This window comes from Oreochromis aureus, linkage group 17, assembly GCF_013358895.1.
Source record: "Oreochromis aureus strain Israel breed Guangdong linkage group 17, ZZ_aureus, whole genome shotgun sequence".
NCBI classification, from domain to species: Eukaryota; Metazoa; Chordata; class Actinopteri; order Cichliformes; family Cichlidae; genus Oreochromis; species Oreochromis aureus.
In genome coordinates, this window is record NC_052958.1 from 12,422,216 (window position 1) to 12,439,929 (window position 17,714).

The window sequence follows — 17,714 nt, forward strand, 5'->3', positions numbered from 1 at the left end:
AAGATATTTTAGAACCTTCCGTACCACTTATCAAAAGATTTTATTAAAAAATATGCATGTATTTGAGCTTGTATGTATACATTTGACCCTGTGCGGATTAACAAAATTCCAAAATAAATGTAATCTTGTTCACCCTTTTTTATTATGAAAAATGTATGCTGTATAATCATTCCACCCTGGTTCTAGGGTGAGTTTATGTATCCTTGTGACCACAGACTTCTGTCTGAAATTTATGCTTTTGACTTGCATCCTGGACAACATTATGGAGCACTAAAAGAAAAAAAAAAATCATCTCTTTATTATGAAAAAGGTTCACTTTTACAAAACACAACACTGTTTAAGCTACACATTTCCTTTAATTTAACTAAACATCACAATCATCAGGAAAAAAAGCATAAAACTCTAAAATCGTTTAAAAGCTCTCTCTGTGTCACAAACTATTTTTGTGACAGGAATCACAACCTGATGTCCCTGAGCAGAGAGAACAAAAATACACATGTGAAACCATTTCAATATAGTTGTCATTTTGCCTACTGTAGCCTATCTATGGGGAGGAACGAGAAAGGGTGGGCAGATACGACAATGAAACGGCACAGTGTTGGCATATTCACAAGAAAATAACATATTAATAAATTAAATTTGATCACATGAAATGTAACATCTTTATTTGACACGAGGAACACAGGAGTGAAGAAAAGTTCTTGCTTGGCACGAGAGGTGTAAAGACTCAGTACAAGCTTTGGCACCACTGAGGAATTTTTCATCATTACAGTCACGAGAATTTAAAATGCACCACGTGCAAACAATCGTCAGTGACCTGTTTGGCTGTACATTATGCCCAAACCTATTCCTTTATGTGCTTGGAGCAATGTACAGCACTTTATCTGAAGGCGGTTCTAGAAGATGTTTATGCACTTGCATGCTTTTAATGTTTAATTGAGTGTGTTAGGAGGCAAATTCAAAGCTGGACTATCCTGAGCAATCCATCAGGGATTTCGTTTTCCTTTCTTTACAAAACAATTAAATAAAATTACTCCACCTATTTAGGATTGCACCCTTACAACATTATAACTGGGCAGTTAAGCAAAAGAAGACCTTCTTCCTTGTCCAAAACAACCAAAAAATGGTGCTTACATTGCCCATAATGCAGCTTAACAGACAACAATTTGGTCGAAACTCAATTTCGCGCCACAAGCAGTGAAACTTAAACAGAGATGCTTCTGGTCTGTTAAGCTTGCTTCCTTGTAACTCCTGCCACCCAGAATTCCTTCAACTTTCACACCTGTAGTCTTCAGACTCAATCAGCACTGACTGAAGTGACATCACTTGCTCCTTTGGGAGCAACAAAAGACTTTATACAAGTTTTCACATACACAGTAGTTCTCCCTACGACCTGCAAATAGAATCTGACATGTACAACTGTGGAAGTGAAGTCCATCTTTCAGTTAAACTAGCTGATATAATGAAACAACTTGAGTAATTTACCCATCAGTGCTGACGCTTTAAAATCTATTCTGTAAGAATTAACACCTGAATGTATGCTCTTATTAAATCAAGTGCTCTAAATCATGCCAGATGTTTAAATTATATCAACTAACAATTAGCTGATATTTGAGACCTTAAAGAATTTCAAATTATTTGCTTTTGACTTCAATGTATATTTAACATCATAGCATTTTATAAAAAATGTATGCAAAAGAAGTTTGTTTTAGTAGTTTGAGCTACCATATGGCAATATGGCATACTGTGAGGCAGCACATGCCCACTGAATCCTAGCCCTCAAACCTTCAAAGTGTCTTTCACAAGCACTGCGAGCTGAATCGCTAAAGAAATAGTCTTTAGTGAAATTTGAGCCACCAGCTCTTTCATATCTCTGAAGGAGATGACATCATCAGTGAGGGAGGAGTTCAAACATCGCCTTTCTGCATCCCGAGCGCGCGTTTAGTCCTGAGTCCCTGCCTCTCCATGATGTTCCACAGCTTGCGCAGGTTCGACTGGGTAATGACATCATCAGGTTTGAGCTGGAGAGCCCGCAGGTAGTTGGCTTCTGCTTCGGAAAGCTTCCCATTCAGGTGGAGGATGGCACCAAGGTTCATCAGAGCAGCTGGGTACTGGAAGAAGAAACAGATAAAAAAAAAAAAAGAAGGGAGCAGTTGATGTTAGGCATGAGGGTGATAAGATACAGGATTGTTGTACTTTTGCAACAGTGCTGACCTTGTATTTATTTGGGCAAACCATTTTAAACCTGCCCTTGTTATTTCTGCATCTGAAAATGATGTGAGATACACAATTTAGGAAGCTTGCCAGGTCTGGATGGTAGATTAAAGAAAGGGCTCTGGTGAAATTTATTTTAGGCCCTCCTTTAAGAAAATCAAATACCCATTAAATTAGATAGAACGCAATCTCTCTGTGCAGATCAAATAGATAGGAGTATGTCCTCTAACAATGCCGCAGTAAACAAAAAGGTAGCTACAGATTGTGTGTGGGCAAGGGCTCAGTATTTATTGTGATATGCACGATCAAACCCATTGAGAAGAGTGTTTCTGGAGTCCTCTTGATTAAAATGCCATACTTTTAAGTTGCAAAGTGAAACCATATGACCCTGAAAAGCAGTCCAGTTGTGGGGATCTACCAAATCTAAGTCATAGCCATCCGTAACTAACAAATACACCCATATCTCATCCTAAAAATCATCTGCACCTAATCGCCCAGGCCTGGCCTTGTTCCCAGGACTGCATCCCCACTGCATGACATGTTGTTACTAACTTGGAAAGTAAATCAAAAGATTTTCCCAGCATGAACACAACTGTTTGCCTCTCCTCAGCATGGATTTTTCACTTGTTTACGTTCCACTTCTCAGTGATTGTGAGCGCACTCAACAAATGCACACATACAGAGTTTGATTATTTAAAGCATTGGGAATGTTGGGAAGCTGTTGATTATTTAATGCTTTTTTTACAGGAAAACAGCTATACAGCTAACTTTTTGTTTTTCTCACCTACACAAAAAAGGACAATAATTATAATTAAATGTTATATTTCAGAGCTCCTCAGTTTTTGCCCATACAGGAATTTTGTAGGCAGGAGAGGCATACTTACTCTTACTCTTAATGAGGGTTCCTTTGTTATTCAGGGCAATATGCAACATACTGCCAGGATTAAATCACACCAAAGCCAATCATGGGACAATAGAATTGGACAGAAGAAAGAAAACAGGCAGTTTGCCTGTTTTGAGGGTAAAAGTTTCTGTATTTTTACCCTCTGTGACGAAACATAAAGTATCGACCTCTGATCCACAGCTTTTGAGAAGAGGCCTTTTAGCCACAGTGGAATATGATCACATTATCCAGCATATTCTGTTCTATTCTCTTGCTCAAAGGACATTTGTTATAGTATTAAATCAAACTCAGTGTTACCACAGTAATGACAGGTGCAGCCACATCCACCAGCACTGAAATCTTGAGGGGTTATGATCTTAAGCGCATACAAATTACAACATAACCTCATCGTATCATAATTTTTGATTTGCCGGGAGCAAGGCATGTACTGTGTCATGATTATACAATTTTCACACGCTGGAAGCATTGCCTGTTCTGCTCAGACTCGACATTATATTTGAGATGAATCTCTGAGTGGGTAAATACAGCGTTTTAGTGTGTAAAATGAAAAACACCCTCGCACCTTTCTCTGGGGGCACATATTCATTGCTTTTCTTAGCACGTAAAGCCAGCGCTGAATCTTTCATGACCTGAAAGCTATTGGATTAAGCCGATATTTGAGAGACTGTCATTCACTAAGCAGACATGTGCAGGGAAAATGTCAAAGAGAAGAGGCACTATAGTCCTGAAAAATGAAAAGAAGAGCCCCTCAGTGTGTTTGAAAGTGCATGTGAAGGCTTTAAGACTGTGAATTATAATGACTGGGATTGAAGAAACATATTTCTTACAGAACACAATGTAAACACACAGCTTTTCAAATTAAAATGGACAACCAGTATTCTTCTAGTCAAAGATCTGACTGAGCTTTTAAGGCTTAAACAGGATATAAAGAGAAAGGCAGTCCTTCTCTTTAAAAGTGTCAGATTGTATAAAATAGTAATACCAAGCCTATAGATATTCCCTACGGCAGTAGGTCAGATTAGCTTATTTTAAAAAGCTCTCTAAAAGTAAAGAATTAAGGGCCATAGTAACAGGAACAACACCAATATGGGAACACGAGACAACGTAAATGAAATTCCTTGTAGGAATAACAAGCACAAAGGCTGTTAGAGCAAAGGTCACAGGTATTATATTACTAGTCTCCATTTTCAGCAAAGTTAGAGAACTAGCTAGGGCAAAGGATACGTTAGCTGATATACGACTAAATGGAAACTATACAAGAGGGTTAGCTACATGACTTGGCTATATTATGACCAACTGTTAACTGAATGGAGTGGATAAGACCTAAACTGTTTAGCTAAAATAAGTCTCCAGAACTGATATGCGAGTCAGTCTCCAAGGTCGAACTAAGTAAAGGTCATAAATAGAAAGTAGAAGTAGCTAGCATGTAGCTAGCCAGCAAGCTGCATAAATGTCTAACTACCATAAAATATATCAAATTCCTAATAAAAACATTTATAGTTCATGGTTAGTTAGAACTAAACATAATAAAACATTTTTGTTTTCCGAGGTCATATATGATAATCTTACCAGTTCAAAGTTACTTGTGTTTAACTTGCGAAACTGTGGAGCAACAGTACTGTGACCACGTTTATTATTTAACATTGTTCAACACTGCCTGAACTCTCTAACAGGCAAACTTTCTTCTAATTTATTTAAAAAGTCTTTAGAAATAGTTCTCCAGGTTTCTTGAAAGACTTTAAAAGCTCACATGCACCCCGCTGTTAAACAGTAGTGCCCATTCAAAATTTTGTATTGAATAAGTTCTAAGTTGAGGCTTTTAGTCATTTTGAAGGTGTTTATGCATATTTGCTTTCAGAAGTTTTTATCTGGATTGATGGAAAAATCTCACTGCCACTTGATTGATCAATTTGAAATAATAGCTTATACATTCTCGATAGCCATTTAAGGGTTAGATATTACAGATATTAACAAATTTTGTTACCAAAGTAGGTATTTCTTGATTCAGTTGATTGAGTAGCAAAGAACCTAAATATACAATTTAAAATTTGTTCTTTGCTAAGATGTCTGCTATGTCTAGACACAACACTGGCTCATCCTTTCGTTGCTTGGATGAGGCAAAGATCAGTGTTAAGTGGTTTAACTTGGAATTAATTATAAGTTAATAATAGTTGGCCCAAGACGTTTGCACAATGTGTTTGACAAACACGTTGGGAAACACTGCTATAAAAGGTGTAGCCTTATAGACTCACACCAGTTAATGCAGTGGAGGCAGGATGAGGTCTAACCCTCTCATACAACTGAACATAAGTCACGGAGCAAGGCATCAGTAAGCACACTAATATAATAAATGACTCCAGGAAGCTCCTTCAGACCTCATCTAACAACACAGGGGTTCCTATAACTCTAAATCACCTTCCACAGACTGGTCCATGCACCCTTTCCCTTTGAAGTGACTGAGGTATACCAGACAGACAGGCTATAACAGCTCCCAACTTCCTCAACCACTTGTGCAGACATCAAGAGACATGATCTCTGCAAAGCTTGGTCTGTTTAACTATAATGTTATGATCAAGCATTTACTCTGAAGCTAAGAGTGTAACTTCAGTGTCAGACAACAGAATCACTAAACTCTTTCCTCACTTGGAATTTGGTTGGTTGTATAAAGGTACCAGTTCACAGTTTCCATTTCATATTCAGCACTATCACTGCTTGCCAGGAACAACAGTACTATAACGTAATGTCAGAATGATGGTAATACATAGTATGTTGTAAATTGAATTTACAGTGCAGGCGTGTGTGTGCATTTCCATGATAAGTGCTAACAGGCCTACCAGTCCAGGTACTTACATCTGGTCTGAGGCTGGCTGCACGCTTGTACTGCCTTTCCGCCGCCTCGTTTAGATTGGCCTGTCTGAAGAGAAAGAAGAGCGGAGAGTAAAAAATGTGTACATTATAAGATATTTTTTATCAGTGATAAAAACTAATGTATTTTGCAGCTAATGATGGTATTCACTCATTGTTAAGCTTCTTAGTATATAAATTATCGTGAATATTGTTCATTTAACGTAAGAAAGAAATGTGTATGATTTGACTTATACATTTCAGTGAAAAAGTCACATTAATTCATGTAGTCATTGGTGTCATTTAAATTCTGCTAGTGTAGTCCTAATAGGCACAATGATACTTAAGCTAAGAAAATTTCACACACACACACACACACACACACACACACACACACAAGGTCCAGACTTACATTTTCGGGCTGTTTCTGACAATTATAATTAACAATTTTTAGAGTCATTAGTAAGATTACATTTCTAAAGAGGGTCTTAAACCTCAAGTTGGTAACTGCTGCTTTTAACTCTTATTTTAAGGAAATACAGATTGACTCAATTTGTATAATACTATTACAAGCTGCAGGATTTCACACTACATTTTTACACACTGCGTTAAAGTATTTGACTGAATAGCAAGTCATGGGGAAAATTATACTACTATTTGTACCTGCCAAGGCTTAAATAATGACTTATTGGTTTGAAAGACTTAATTACATTCTGTCTCACGTAATTGTCAAATGATAGTACAAACTCTTTATCTACTGCAGCGATATACTGGAGCTTCTAATATAGCCACCGGTAAACAATATTCTGGGACAAGCGGCAAATAGGCTTGCCATAAATGGGATCATGTGTTTGGACACTGATTCACCACATTAGGCCTTACTTTGAGGTTCTCATTTATAAATAGATAAAGAGAAGCAGATGATGTTGATGCCAAGACTGCTTAAAGCACCAAAAGTCCTCCCTGACATGTTACAGCTAGGTATGTACAGTAGCAGTAGTTAATCGGCTCCACACTAACATTATTCATGGAGTACATGATCTGGACTTTGCTGTGCCAAAGTTAATAAAGTCCTTCCTTCCTGACATGCTAATTCGTATTTATAAGGCTTTAAATAAAGGGCACATTATGGATATCATAGTCATCTCCTAGTGTCCTTCCTTGGTCTTTGTTTTGTTTGGGGAAGTGCTAGAGAGTCATTAAATAACAGATAAAGTTACAGGAAGCCCCATTTAAAGTCAAAATCTTTAGGTATCAGGGAGGTCAAAAGTAAAGTCATTTCCTTCTTTTTCTGATAAGAAAATTGCAGACTTCCTAATCCTCAGCCTGTAAAATAAAGCATAGATTTGTGTCGGTAAAACACGTCACTCAACAGCAATGTTACACTTGCATGATGTGTATTTAGAGCTAGTTTGTGCAGAACAATTACAGGCAAATCCTACATTGCACTGGATTGTCAGGTCATTCTTATCATCCCTGTTTATGCTCAGACAGTCACTGCACAAAGCAAGCCCCGGTTTGTAGCTTATCTTTATTATTAGGCAGGACAGCTTTAGCTTTGACAGGTGGGCGTCATATCAATAAACACTAATCCTAATCTGTTTGGATTTATGTCCCGAGGGTCTCAGCTTAAAATAACCAGTCGGATCAGAACTCGAAGGAATGACTTGTCATTTAGATTTATCCTTAGGTTCTCAAACGCAAACCTCAGTCAAGCCCTTAGACTTTTAACTTTTTACAAACCCTCTGTGGCAGCGCACTGAGATGCTTCAGAGAAGAAATGACTTTTCCAGATATGTAGAGCAAAAATGAGTTAAGGTTCATCATTCCAATATTTTCCCTCAGTTGCTGGGAGTAGAGGACATTTGCAGTCCCTTTTGACACATTTTAAGATTTATAAGCTGTCCGTGTACACGGTTGCCAAACTTTGAGGGAAAAATTCTCCTATGGCTTCTTTACAAGCCGTGCACAGAAACCTCACCACTTCCATTTATATATGTAATACATAAAAACTTTACCAGCAGCTTTTCCATTGAGAGGACATTTTACTATTCTGTAACGCTGGTATAATTTATATTTCAAAAGATGGCTTTTAAATCGCAGTGGTAAAGAACAAAACCCACAAATGTTGAGGCAGCATGAGGGCAAACTCAGCAAATAATGAATTTCCAAAACACCGTAATTCCTTGAAATATCTGTTCATTCAATATTCTGTACTAGTAAGGGAATCCCCATGCAGAAACACTGCTTTTTCCAAGTGGGGATTTTAGCCAACCTGAGCATGTGAGCAGCACTGAAGACCACATCAAACTCAAAGTTGTCCAGTTCTGCAGCTCTTTCCGCCATCTCCGCAGCCTCGCCAAGACGGGACTGCTCCAACAGAAATTGTCCTGAAAAGAAAGAAAGATGAGGGTAGCAGAAGTTCTGTTAAGAACCCTGTGTCACAGAAATGGAGCTTATTCATAAGTCCAGTATGGAAGATCTGTAATCACTCATCCGTCTGCTTCTTGGGTGTTCAGCCGCTAGTCTTTTCTTTACATCTCTTCCATTTTCCCATGCCGTCAGACTCAATACTGACATCATTTTGCACCTTTTGCAAGCTAATAAGCTTTGTTCTGTGTACTTTAAATGTCAGTGGTCTTCTGTCATTCTGTCTTTCAGACTGCTATTTATGCGAGACACGTCCTCCCCATATAGCTGCCTCACCATGGTCATCCAAGCCTCCATCTTCCCCACCTGCAGCTTCTAGACTCCTATGGGTCCCGTTCTAATTTCTATCTATCTATCTATCTATCTATCTATCTATCTATCTATCTATCTATCTATCTATCTATCTATCTATCTATCTATCTATCTATCTATCTAATTTTAAAACAGATTAGCTGAATTCTGTATTTCAATAAATCATGTCAGATTTTTCCAAATGATCTCTCTTTATTGAAACATATTAATAGTGCCCAGACATGTCTCATTATGCTTCTGAGGCAAACAAAAAATTTAAAATTTGCTGTTTTTTTTTTAACTTTACAGACTTTTTCATACTTTCATGATTCAATTCATCAACTAGATGTAGAAATATTTTAGTACATTTCATATAGGGCCATTATTAGTTCAAAATTTCAATTTATTCCTACTACTAATAAGACTTTTTGCATCAACACTGAACATTTTGGCATGCTGACATTAGCATTTAGCTTTAAAAATAACTGTGCCTAAGCAGATCTTTATATACAAAATAAAGATACCAGAGCTCCAGGGGCTTTTTGTTTCCTTTTCAATTTTACCAAGCAAATGCACAACTGTATTCCTTGTTATCACACTGCAGCAAACCAATGGGATTGGAATGAGATGGGGACATCTTGCAGAAGAGTAATGACAGGTAAAGATGGTGACTGGTGTGTAAAGAAAAGGAGATGAATGGAAGCTGAGTAAGAAATGAGTGAGACAGAAAAAGAGGCAGGGAAAGCAGGAGACAAGTCAGACAGTGATAGATTGAAGGATTGTTGTTTTGCTCAGCAGCGTTTGAGAACACAGATGAGACGCAGGTTTTCATGGGTTTTCCTGTGGGAGTCTTGCCACCTGGTTCAGCACCTTCAACTCCCTGCATCAGCGGCTATAAATGAACAGCCAAGCCTAACCACAGATGTTACTGAATGCTGGAAAAAATTGGAATGTAGGGATAAACTCAGGTGTATGTCTGTTTGCATTCTTGCACTGAATGCTAACTGCGTTTGCCTGAGCTTCCCAAAAACCAAGTGCACTCCAAAGGAGACTACCTAGAAATGGTTCTGCATTAAAATGAGAACAATGGCAGGAAAGGGGTCTTTGTTTTAGCTTTCACCCTCTGTGTCCTTCCTTCTGGGCACATCTTTGTGCGTGTATTTGTTGTTCTATAATGTGAACAGATAGCATCACTCCTAACACACTCACACCTGGAGATCATCCAGTGACCCCAGGATAGCAAAGGCAGCCAGATGTGCGATAAAGGGAGGAGGCAACCCAAATAAACATCACCTATAGCAAAAAGCTACAAGATAACATTGGAAAAAAAGAAAATGGAGAGAAAGAGCGTAAGGACTTCAGAAGGGGAAACTGCTTTGTCCAAAGTCAGCAGCAGACAGACCCTTCATAAACTGACCAATCTAAACTCAAAACCAAAGATATCAGTGCAGAGAAAGCACCAGGAGGAATAGAAGGAGATAAGAGGAGAAAGGGACAATGCACAATGGTGCTTTGAGCAGGATAACACAGAATTCATTTCCTATGAATATCCCGGAGATAGCTCCTTGGAGCAGAAGGGAGTCTGTTCCTCCAAGCTGATATGAAAAGCCTCAATAACAGCAGCGTGGGAGGAACACAGTACCGTGTTTAACAATCGTAAAATGTGTATTCAGATTCTGTCTTCTCACGCAGATAAACGCAGCATACGTGGCTGTTTCTGGGTGTGTTTGCACCATCTGCAACGCTTCAAACAGCTCCAACAGTGCCAGCACTAATACGAACAAAAAAATTAAATGACAGCATGTTACCGCCATTATTTTACGGAACGCTAATAAAAGCACTGAGAGATTCGACATTTCTGGATTATTAACTCCCAGTTTTGATTTTTTTCCCCATAATTCTTATCAAGTTACATAAGCAATCAGAGTGGAACCAGTGTGGTTTATAACATTATTTGTCAAATGACATGGTAAATTTAATTGCACTCTGAGGGTGACGCCATTAAGTTTTTGTCTTGTTTTGTGGAGGGTAAAGAATTACGAGTGTGAGCACAGCTGAAGGCAGCAGAGGCCGATCATAACTGTATTAATGCAACGCCTTACAGTACTGGCAGCCATGCATGATTTAGCTGGTAGAGAAACACTTCGAACTAGATTGTCGCTAAAATAACTTCAAAACTGTGCGTCAACTACAGGCAGACACTTCTGAAGATAAAGGCATTCATGGTTTCATAATTAGAATATCTATTTTTAAACAGGCTTTGTTTAACGTGTCTCTAAATAAATCTTTTAATATATTTCTTACCGTAGTGCATGTAGCAGTTTCCTTTCGTCGGGTCTAGCTGAATAGCTCTCAGGTAATATCTCTCCGCTTCTGTTTTCTGCCCCTTAAAAAACAAAAAGCAAAAAGCAACTCAAGTCATTACAAATGATGGTTGAACATGGTTTTTTTTAATTTGTGAGGTTTTTGTTACATCCTTGATTATTCCACTTATACGACATAACCTGAACACTGCAGTCCTGAAAGAAAGCATACTGAAATAAATGCACTTCCACACGGGGTAAATCAATACTGCCAAACGCTTGTTCATCCATAAGCTCCTCTTTTCCCATAAAATGAATTCTTTTTAACTGTAAAGGCAGCTCTGAAATCTAATATACATATTAAAGGGTTAAAAACATAAACCTTAAAAAAGCTAAACCTACTTTCAGCTGCTCCCGTATTCACAAGGGTTCACCACAGTAGGTAGCGCAACATGTTTTATTTGGCACACTTTTTATACCAGATGCCTTTCCTGACGTAAACCCAAAGAGATTTGCGTCTCCTCCCAGGATGGAACAGGGAAGCTAGGCAAATAGTGAATGTGTAAACCACAACACTATTGTTTTGACATGTTTTAAAATGGTATAGATTATGCTGACCACCCACAGTACATATTATATAACACGCAATATGCATAGCTGGGCCTGAGCATGTATTTCATTGCATCTGAAAAACTGTAGTGCATCAGCAGGCCTCATTTGAGTCAGAGCAACCCAGCTTCTTTGCATCTGCAGAAAAGAGGCGCTATTAAAGAACACAGCCGCCCAATCTCTCATGCCAAACCGTTAAAGGAAAAACCTCCAAGGTGTTGGTGTGGGCGCATTTGTGTGCAGACTCGATTGCCTCTGTGCACGAGGCTGAATTTCTCCATCTCTTTTGTTTCACATGTCAGCGCCGATTGCTTCTATATTGCCAGCGGACTTGTCATGCAACAAGAAATGAGAGGGCAGGGCTCATTAGGCTTGGTTCATTAGCTTCCCCCAGTGCCGGCAATCGCTCTAAGTGAATGACCGAATATCAGGAATAGATGGCTTATTTCACATTTTCTTTGGCTCCATACTCTTTACATTCAATTAAACCTTTTCCCTAAACATCCATCAGAAAGTACAGTGGTTCAGTCCATTTAGGTAGGAGCAAATCATCATTTAGCAGATTTATGGAAGAGTTCAGGTCAGTGGAAAAAGGATGATTTTCAAACAACTATCAAAAGGATATTCCGTGATTTGTAGCTGAGTAAAAGGTTAGTTTAGGTGCTTCTACGTACTTTATCGTGTGGTCTTCCACAGTGCAAGACCATAGTTAGAATTAGCGCCGAATTATCTAAATATACGGCTGAGATTAAAGTCATAAGTCTGCATGGTGTTGAATGACCACAGATTTCCTTAATGCACACCACACCACTCTGACTCCAGCAAGATACATCTGACAGACAAGGAGGCCTGTAATATAGTGGAAAGAGTAAAGGTACACTAGCGGCTTTGGAGTTGCACTTGTTATTTGCTCAGGGATGTGGACGTGTGCGAGACTATCAGGTTCTGCCTATTATTTTGTGGATTTACATAAGTAGCTTTTTTGTGGGCAACTTTGAAAGCTGAAATGTGGTCGCTTTCGAGCTAAAATATTCCACGTTTCAAAGAAAAACAGTGCAGGCTGGGGTGAACCGCAGTACAAGGCTCGAGTTTGACCTTTCCTTCCCCTGTCTGTATTGTCGATTGACTCTAGCAGGATGGCCAAAAATGTAGCCGATGGAGTGATTCAATAAGGAAGGAGAGTAATTGAATAATAAGCCCGTCCACTGGCCTATTGTCCCGAGCCCATCCAATCTCATGTTTCTTAAGCCCTCTAGTAGTGGAGGTGGCCTCGTGGTGAGTGCATAGATCCCCTTGAGCATAAGGGAGCAGAGCAGATGTCCGGCCACCCTCGGTGACTCTAATGTGAACCTACTTAAGGTGTGTGTGTGCGTATGCTGCATATCTTTAAATCTTTCAGCAAAGAGGGGAACTGGTCAGAGGTAAGGTTTAAAGCCCTTAGGGTTTGCAGCTGCCAGTGTGTATCTCTTTGTGCACATAACGGTTTTGTAACTTCAGCTCGTTTGTGTTTTTATTCAGCACTCGAAGCCGTGGAAGGAGAGAGGTCAGCGTCGTTAAAAAGGGTTACGCAGGAAACACAGTTCGTCTCCCAAATCTAAACTTGACTCAGCTGCGAACACATCTGTCACATGCATGTGTATTTGTTTTTGTTTCATGGAATGGGAGAGGTGGAGGAAGTACAGGAAGTGACAGGAAGTTTGACATTTAGAAGTTGGGCAAGTTTGTGTGTCCTTGGATGTCTTCTAACACTCCCATGAATATACAGACACATGTAATGAAAGACAGAAAAAAAAGAAACATGGTTTATCAGGGTCATCCAATCACAGAGGGATCGCTCTCATCCACACCAGAAAAACTCCCTGCTTCTCTGACCTTCAGATGTCAGCCATGTATTTACGCTGCTCCAACACAGCAGTTTGTTGGCATCAGTCCTGGATCAGGATCGTCCTAAGGTCACTCAAAATCTATTTAATATTTCTGTCTTCAGTTTTTCAGTTTTCTTTTCTTTCACACTGTGTGGAAAGTGTGTGAAAAGTGTGGAAGTTCTGTCCAACTAGTAGCTGCAAGGGTCACACACAATGAATTAATGCGTTTGAATCCACCCTACTCAGAAAGCCCATATGTAATAACAGTTATCACAGCTCTTCAGTCTCTGCAGGGAAATCAATAGGATGGGTTCGCCTTGCTCCAGTGCCCCATAAGTTGCTCTATATGCATTATTCATCATTCCACTGTGCCACTCCAGGTCCCATTTAATTACACTCTGCCACATAGTTAACCACTGCAGTCATTACTAAGGTAATGCTTTGTCTTCTGCTTCTTTCTGTGTGAGTGTGTGTGTCTGTAAGGGAACATACAATGATGGATAGCAGTTTTCCATAAGTGAGGTGGGCAGGGATGTGGTCAGGCTTGACCCTGAGGGACTCTCTGTACCAGTGGCCTGCTTCCTCCAGCCTGTTCAGCCTCATGTAGGCTTCTCCTGAAAGGAGAGAAGAGAATGGAAAATATCAATAATAAAAAGAAAGAAAAATATATAATATTAGAGCTGTTGAATGCATTAGCATTCAATGAGTCTTTATTTTTGTGTCATTTTTTTTTTTTTACACTTTTTTCTTTTTTAAATTCAATGATCATTGAGGTTTCAAGCTGCAGCAGGTGGTGCCACACTTGGCCTCCTTGTCTCCCCAAACACAAAAACATGTGCTAAACTATGAGGCTTAAGCCATATTCACCAACACTCTTAGCTTCCCACTCAGCCTGGTGTTTTGACCGATGTACACTTGCTTGTATTTACACCTTTATTTCATCAAGGGGCTTTGCCTTTTTCAATGAAAATAAGAACCTGTTCTTGACTAAAGTACAAGAAAAAAGTCTAAACTAAAAAAAAAAAACAATGTAAATATAATATTTTAAAATTGAGTAAAGTGAGGTTCGAGAGGTAAAAAAATCTCATTCATATTCTCATATTCTTGATTATGAGCCATAGTGTTAGAATCATTTTATCGCATTTGTATGTAATTTTAACCTATTGTGTTACCGGAATTTTCCAGTTGATATTTGTGTGTTGAATTTACCTAACTTTTACACTAGGAGTGAAATATTTGTTTTAACATAGCACTCCCGGGTTAATTAGTGCTTTGTTTAATCTGGAAATGTATTTGTACTCTACAATCGTACCCATATGTAATTAATTTTATTTCATATTTTACTATTGAGAAGCAATGTGCTATATAAATAAAGTTGTATTGTATTGTAATTATCCAGAGAAGACTTACTGGGCTATTGTGATGTGATGGCATGTGCTTTTGTAGAAACCAAAAGTTTGTATGATGACAAAAATTCACAATACTAAATTGGAACAGTGACACCCCTGACTTGTGGAGGTCAGTGTTGGCTTGGTTCAAGGCTTAAAACATTTTTTTAAGCAAGGACGTTCTGAAACAGTGGAGAAACTGAATGGGCAATCAGTTATTAGATTTGGAGCCTTTACAAAAGTGGGTGAGCACTGTTGCACTCTGTACTATATGTTACAGTTATAATTGTTCTCGCTCTTTTTGGGTACTGATTGTTGTCAGTTTTAATCAGTTTTTTTAAAAGATTTTTTTCTGTTTTATTTCAGCATTTGTTTTTTCCAGCCATTTTTTGTAGCTCCTACAATATTAAACTACTTTAAGGGTACTTATTTTATCCTATTTGATTCTTCTCTTTCTGATCTTTTTCGTCTTTTTCGTCTTCTTCAAGGTGCTTTTAATCTATAATTAATTGCATTGTTTTTATTACATTTATTCTGACTTGTTATTAGCTCGTCAGTCATCTGTGAAGCTCTTTGAACTTCATCTAACAGAAGAACATGCTGGAAGTGTAACTGATTGATTAATTCATGTTTGTTAACTCTGCGCTGTCTGAATCAGATAATGATGTAATGCTGGTTCTCATTATAATGGCTTGCTGTAATAGGTCATTTCAGCAACTTCAAATTCTTCTTAACCCCATGCTGACTGAAGTGACCACAATGTAGATAAATCTGAAATTTCGCTGAAAGAACAAAAGCTGGTTATAAAAACTCAGAGATGTTGTTGGATGTGAGGGCATGCTCTTGGCCCCTAGTGTAAGAAGATAGGCTGATGACATACTAGGTATCCCCTCCCATTACACTAATGCAAACACTCTTCCTTAATCCCTCTCTCCACCTGACTAAACACATATCTTATTTTCCTTCAGCCTGCCTGTCAAAGGAATTTATGCAGACATCTCCCTGCAATCTCAACTATGTCATCGGGATGAGTTTACAATAATGTAATTAGTGTTACAATAACAAAGAGGGGGATGTGACTCGTTTCACAGATGAGCTTCACTTCTCCTCAAGAGGATACAAAGTGTGTGCACACATCGTTTATGAGTTACAGTGCTGGAATCCAACAGGTGGGGTTCCTTAGCAATGATTAAATGGCAATTTGTTCAACTCACATTTAAAGCTCTCACAAGCCAGAAGACCAACACTTGAGACGGAAACAATAATGTCAGATTGCATGGCTTTTACTCACGTCATTACTCTGTTCTTCACAGCTCATGAACGTGTAATTTTATAGATCAAATGGTAGCATTATCTCATCAAGATGCTTATTAACATTTCAAGCAGGAATCACCTTTGTAGCGATTTTTAAAAATATATATATTTTTTAATTACTGTTTAAAACAGATATTATAGGTGAAAAAAAGGTAGTCGCTCACCCATCATGTTGAAAAGGCTGTGTGGTGCAAACTGCCTTGGCATTTTCTGCACTGCCTCCTTGAACATAGACAAGGCCTCCTGTAAAAAGAGAATAGTTAATTCAGCTAATTCAGTTTTCAGTTCGAGTCACCACAATTGTGGCCTTTGTAACTAAGTAGTTAAATCACAAGCGGCACAGACAAAGTCCTAACGGAAAGCATTACAAAAATTATTTTGGTCCTTCTCTGTTTATTCATGTTATGAAAGCTGAGATACAAAACAAACACTTCTCAGCTCCTTCAAATATTCTCTGGGCCCTTTTCCCACAAACCAGACACACTGACCTCCTGCTGGCCCTGTTCATGGAGCAGTTTTCCCAGGTTGTACAGGCAACTGGTGACGGAGCTCTTGTGAGCGTGGGGATCCTTCAAATTCTCATCGGGAATGTCAGCACAAGTAAGGAAGGTGCGTTTGGCCTCTTCCAGGTGACCCTGGTTCATCAAAATTATTCCTATATTCAAGTAGGCTGCTGTGAGTTCAGAGTGAAGAGAAAGCAAGTTCAATTAAAGGCATGTGAAATGATCTAAAATGTCTTTTGACATAAATACATTTCTGTTCAGAAGTTTACATACACTCATCATGAAACAGAATGGCATGGTAATTTTAGGATTTTAATCATTGTTTTTAATTGTTTCTTTTTCATTTTTAATGACTTTAAAAGACAAGAACTGGGTGAACAAGTCTGAATTTATTTTGGATTTTCTCTACTATACATACAGGCTCAAATGTATGCATACAGCCTCACTAATATATGGTTAAATGTGGCTTAGAAAGTTTGACCTCAACCAGACGCTTTTGGAATAAATCGACAAGCTTCTGGCAATTTTAGAATCTTCACCACACTTCTCAGCAAAATTGCAAGAGGTCATTTAACTTGGTTTGTTTCCTGGCACAGACCAGGCTTTTAAACAAAGTCCACAAATTTTCAATAGAGTTGAGGTCAGGTTTTGGGAAAGCTATTACAGAAGTTAGTCACTCCAAAACCAGTTTTGCTGTGTGTTTGGGTTTATTGTCATGTTGGAGCACCCAGTTGTGCCCACATTTCAACCATCTATTTGTTGATTTGAGGTGAATTTGAAGAGGTAGTCTTCCTTCTTTATTATTCCATCCACTTTGTGCAGTGTACCGGTACTCGCGTTACCACTGGCAGTAAGCAGCCCCGGAGCATGACGCTACCACCACCATGCTTAACAGCTGGTACAGTGTTCTTAGGTTTGAAAGCCTCACCTTTACTCACCCAAACATCTCTGTTATCATTGTGGACATATAGGTCAATCTGTATCTCATGTGGCCACAAGGCATTTGACTTGTCCATGTGAGGAGCTACAAACTTCAGCCAAACTTAAAG

The 17,714-nt window shown here is 38.7% G+C and overlaps 1 protein-coding gene across 1 annotated transcript in view; it reads right to left on the bottom strand.

Annotated features, from left to right (window-relative positions):
- Positions 1 to 277: 277 nt before the first annotated feature.
- tmtc2a (transmembrane O-mannosyltransferase targeting cadherins 2a) overlaps positions 278 to 17,714 on the bottom strand; it is a 63,267-nt gene continuing 45,830 nt past the window's right edge. Inside the window, exons 6-12 of the mRNA XM_031726629.2 lie at positions 16,651 to 16,835; positions 16,327 to 16,405; positions 13,953 to 14,074; positions 10,988 to 11,069; positions 8,238 to 8,352; positions 5,969 to 6,032; positions 278 to 2,111 (exon numbers count right to left, since the gene is read on the bottom strand). Coding sequence (XP_031582489.1) covers positions 1,908 to 2,111; positions 5,969 to 6,032; positions 8,238 to 8,352; positions 10,988 to 11,069; positions 13,953 to 14,074; positions 16,327 to 16,405; positions 16,651 to 16,835 — 851 coding nt within the window. The 3' untranslated portion in view covers positions 278 to 1,907. The remainder of the gene's footprint in view (positions 2,112 to 5,968; positions 6,033 to 8,237; positions 8,353 to 10,987; positions 11,070 to 13,952; positions 14,075 to 16,326; positions 16,406 to 16,650; positions 16,836 to 17,714) is intronic.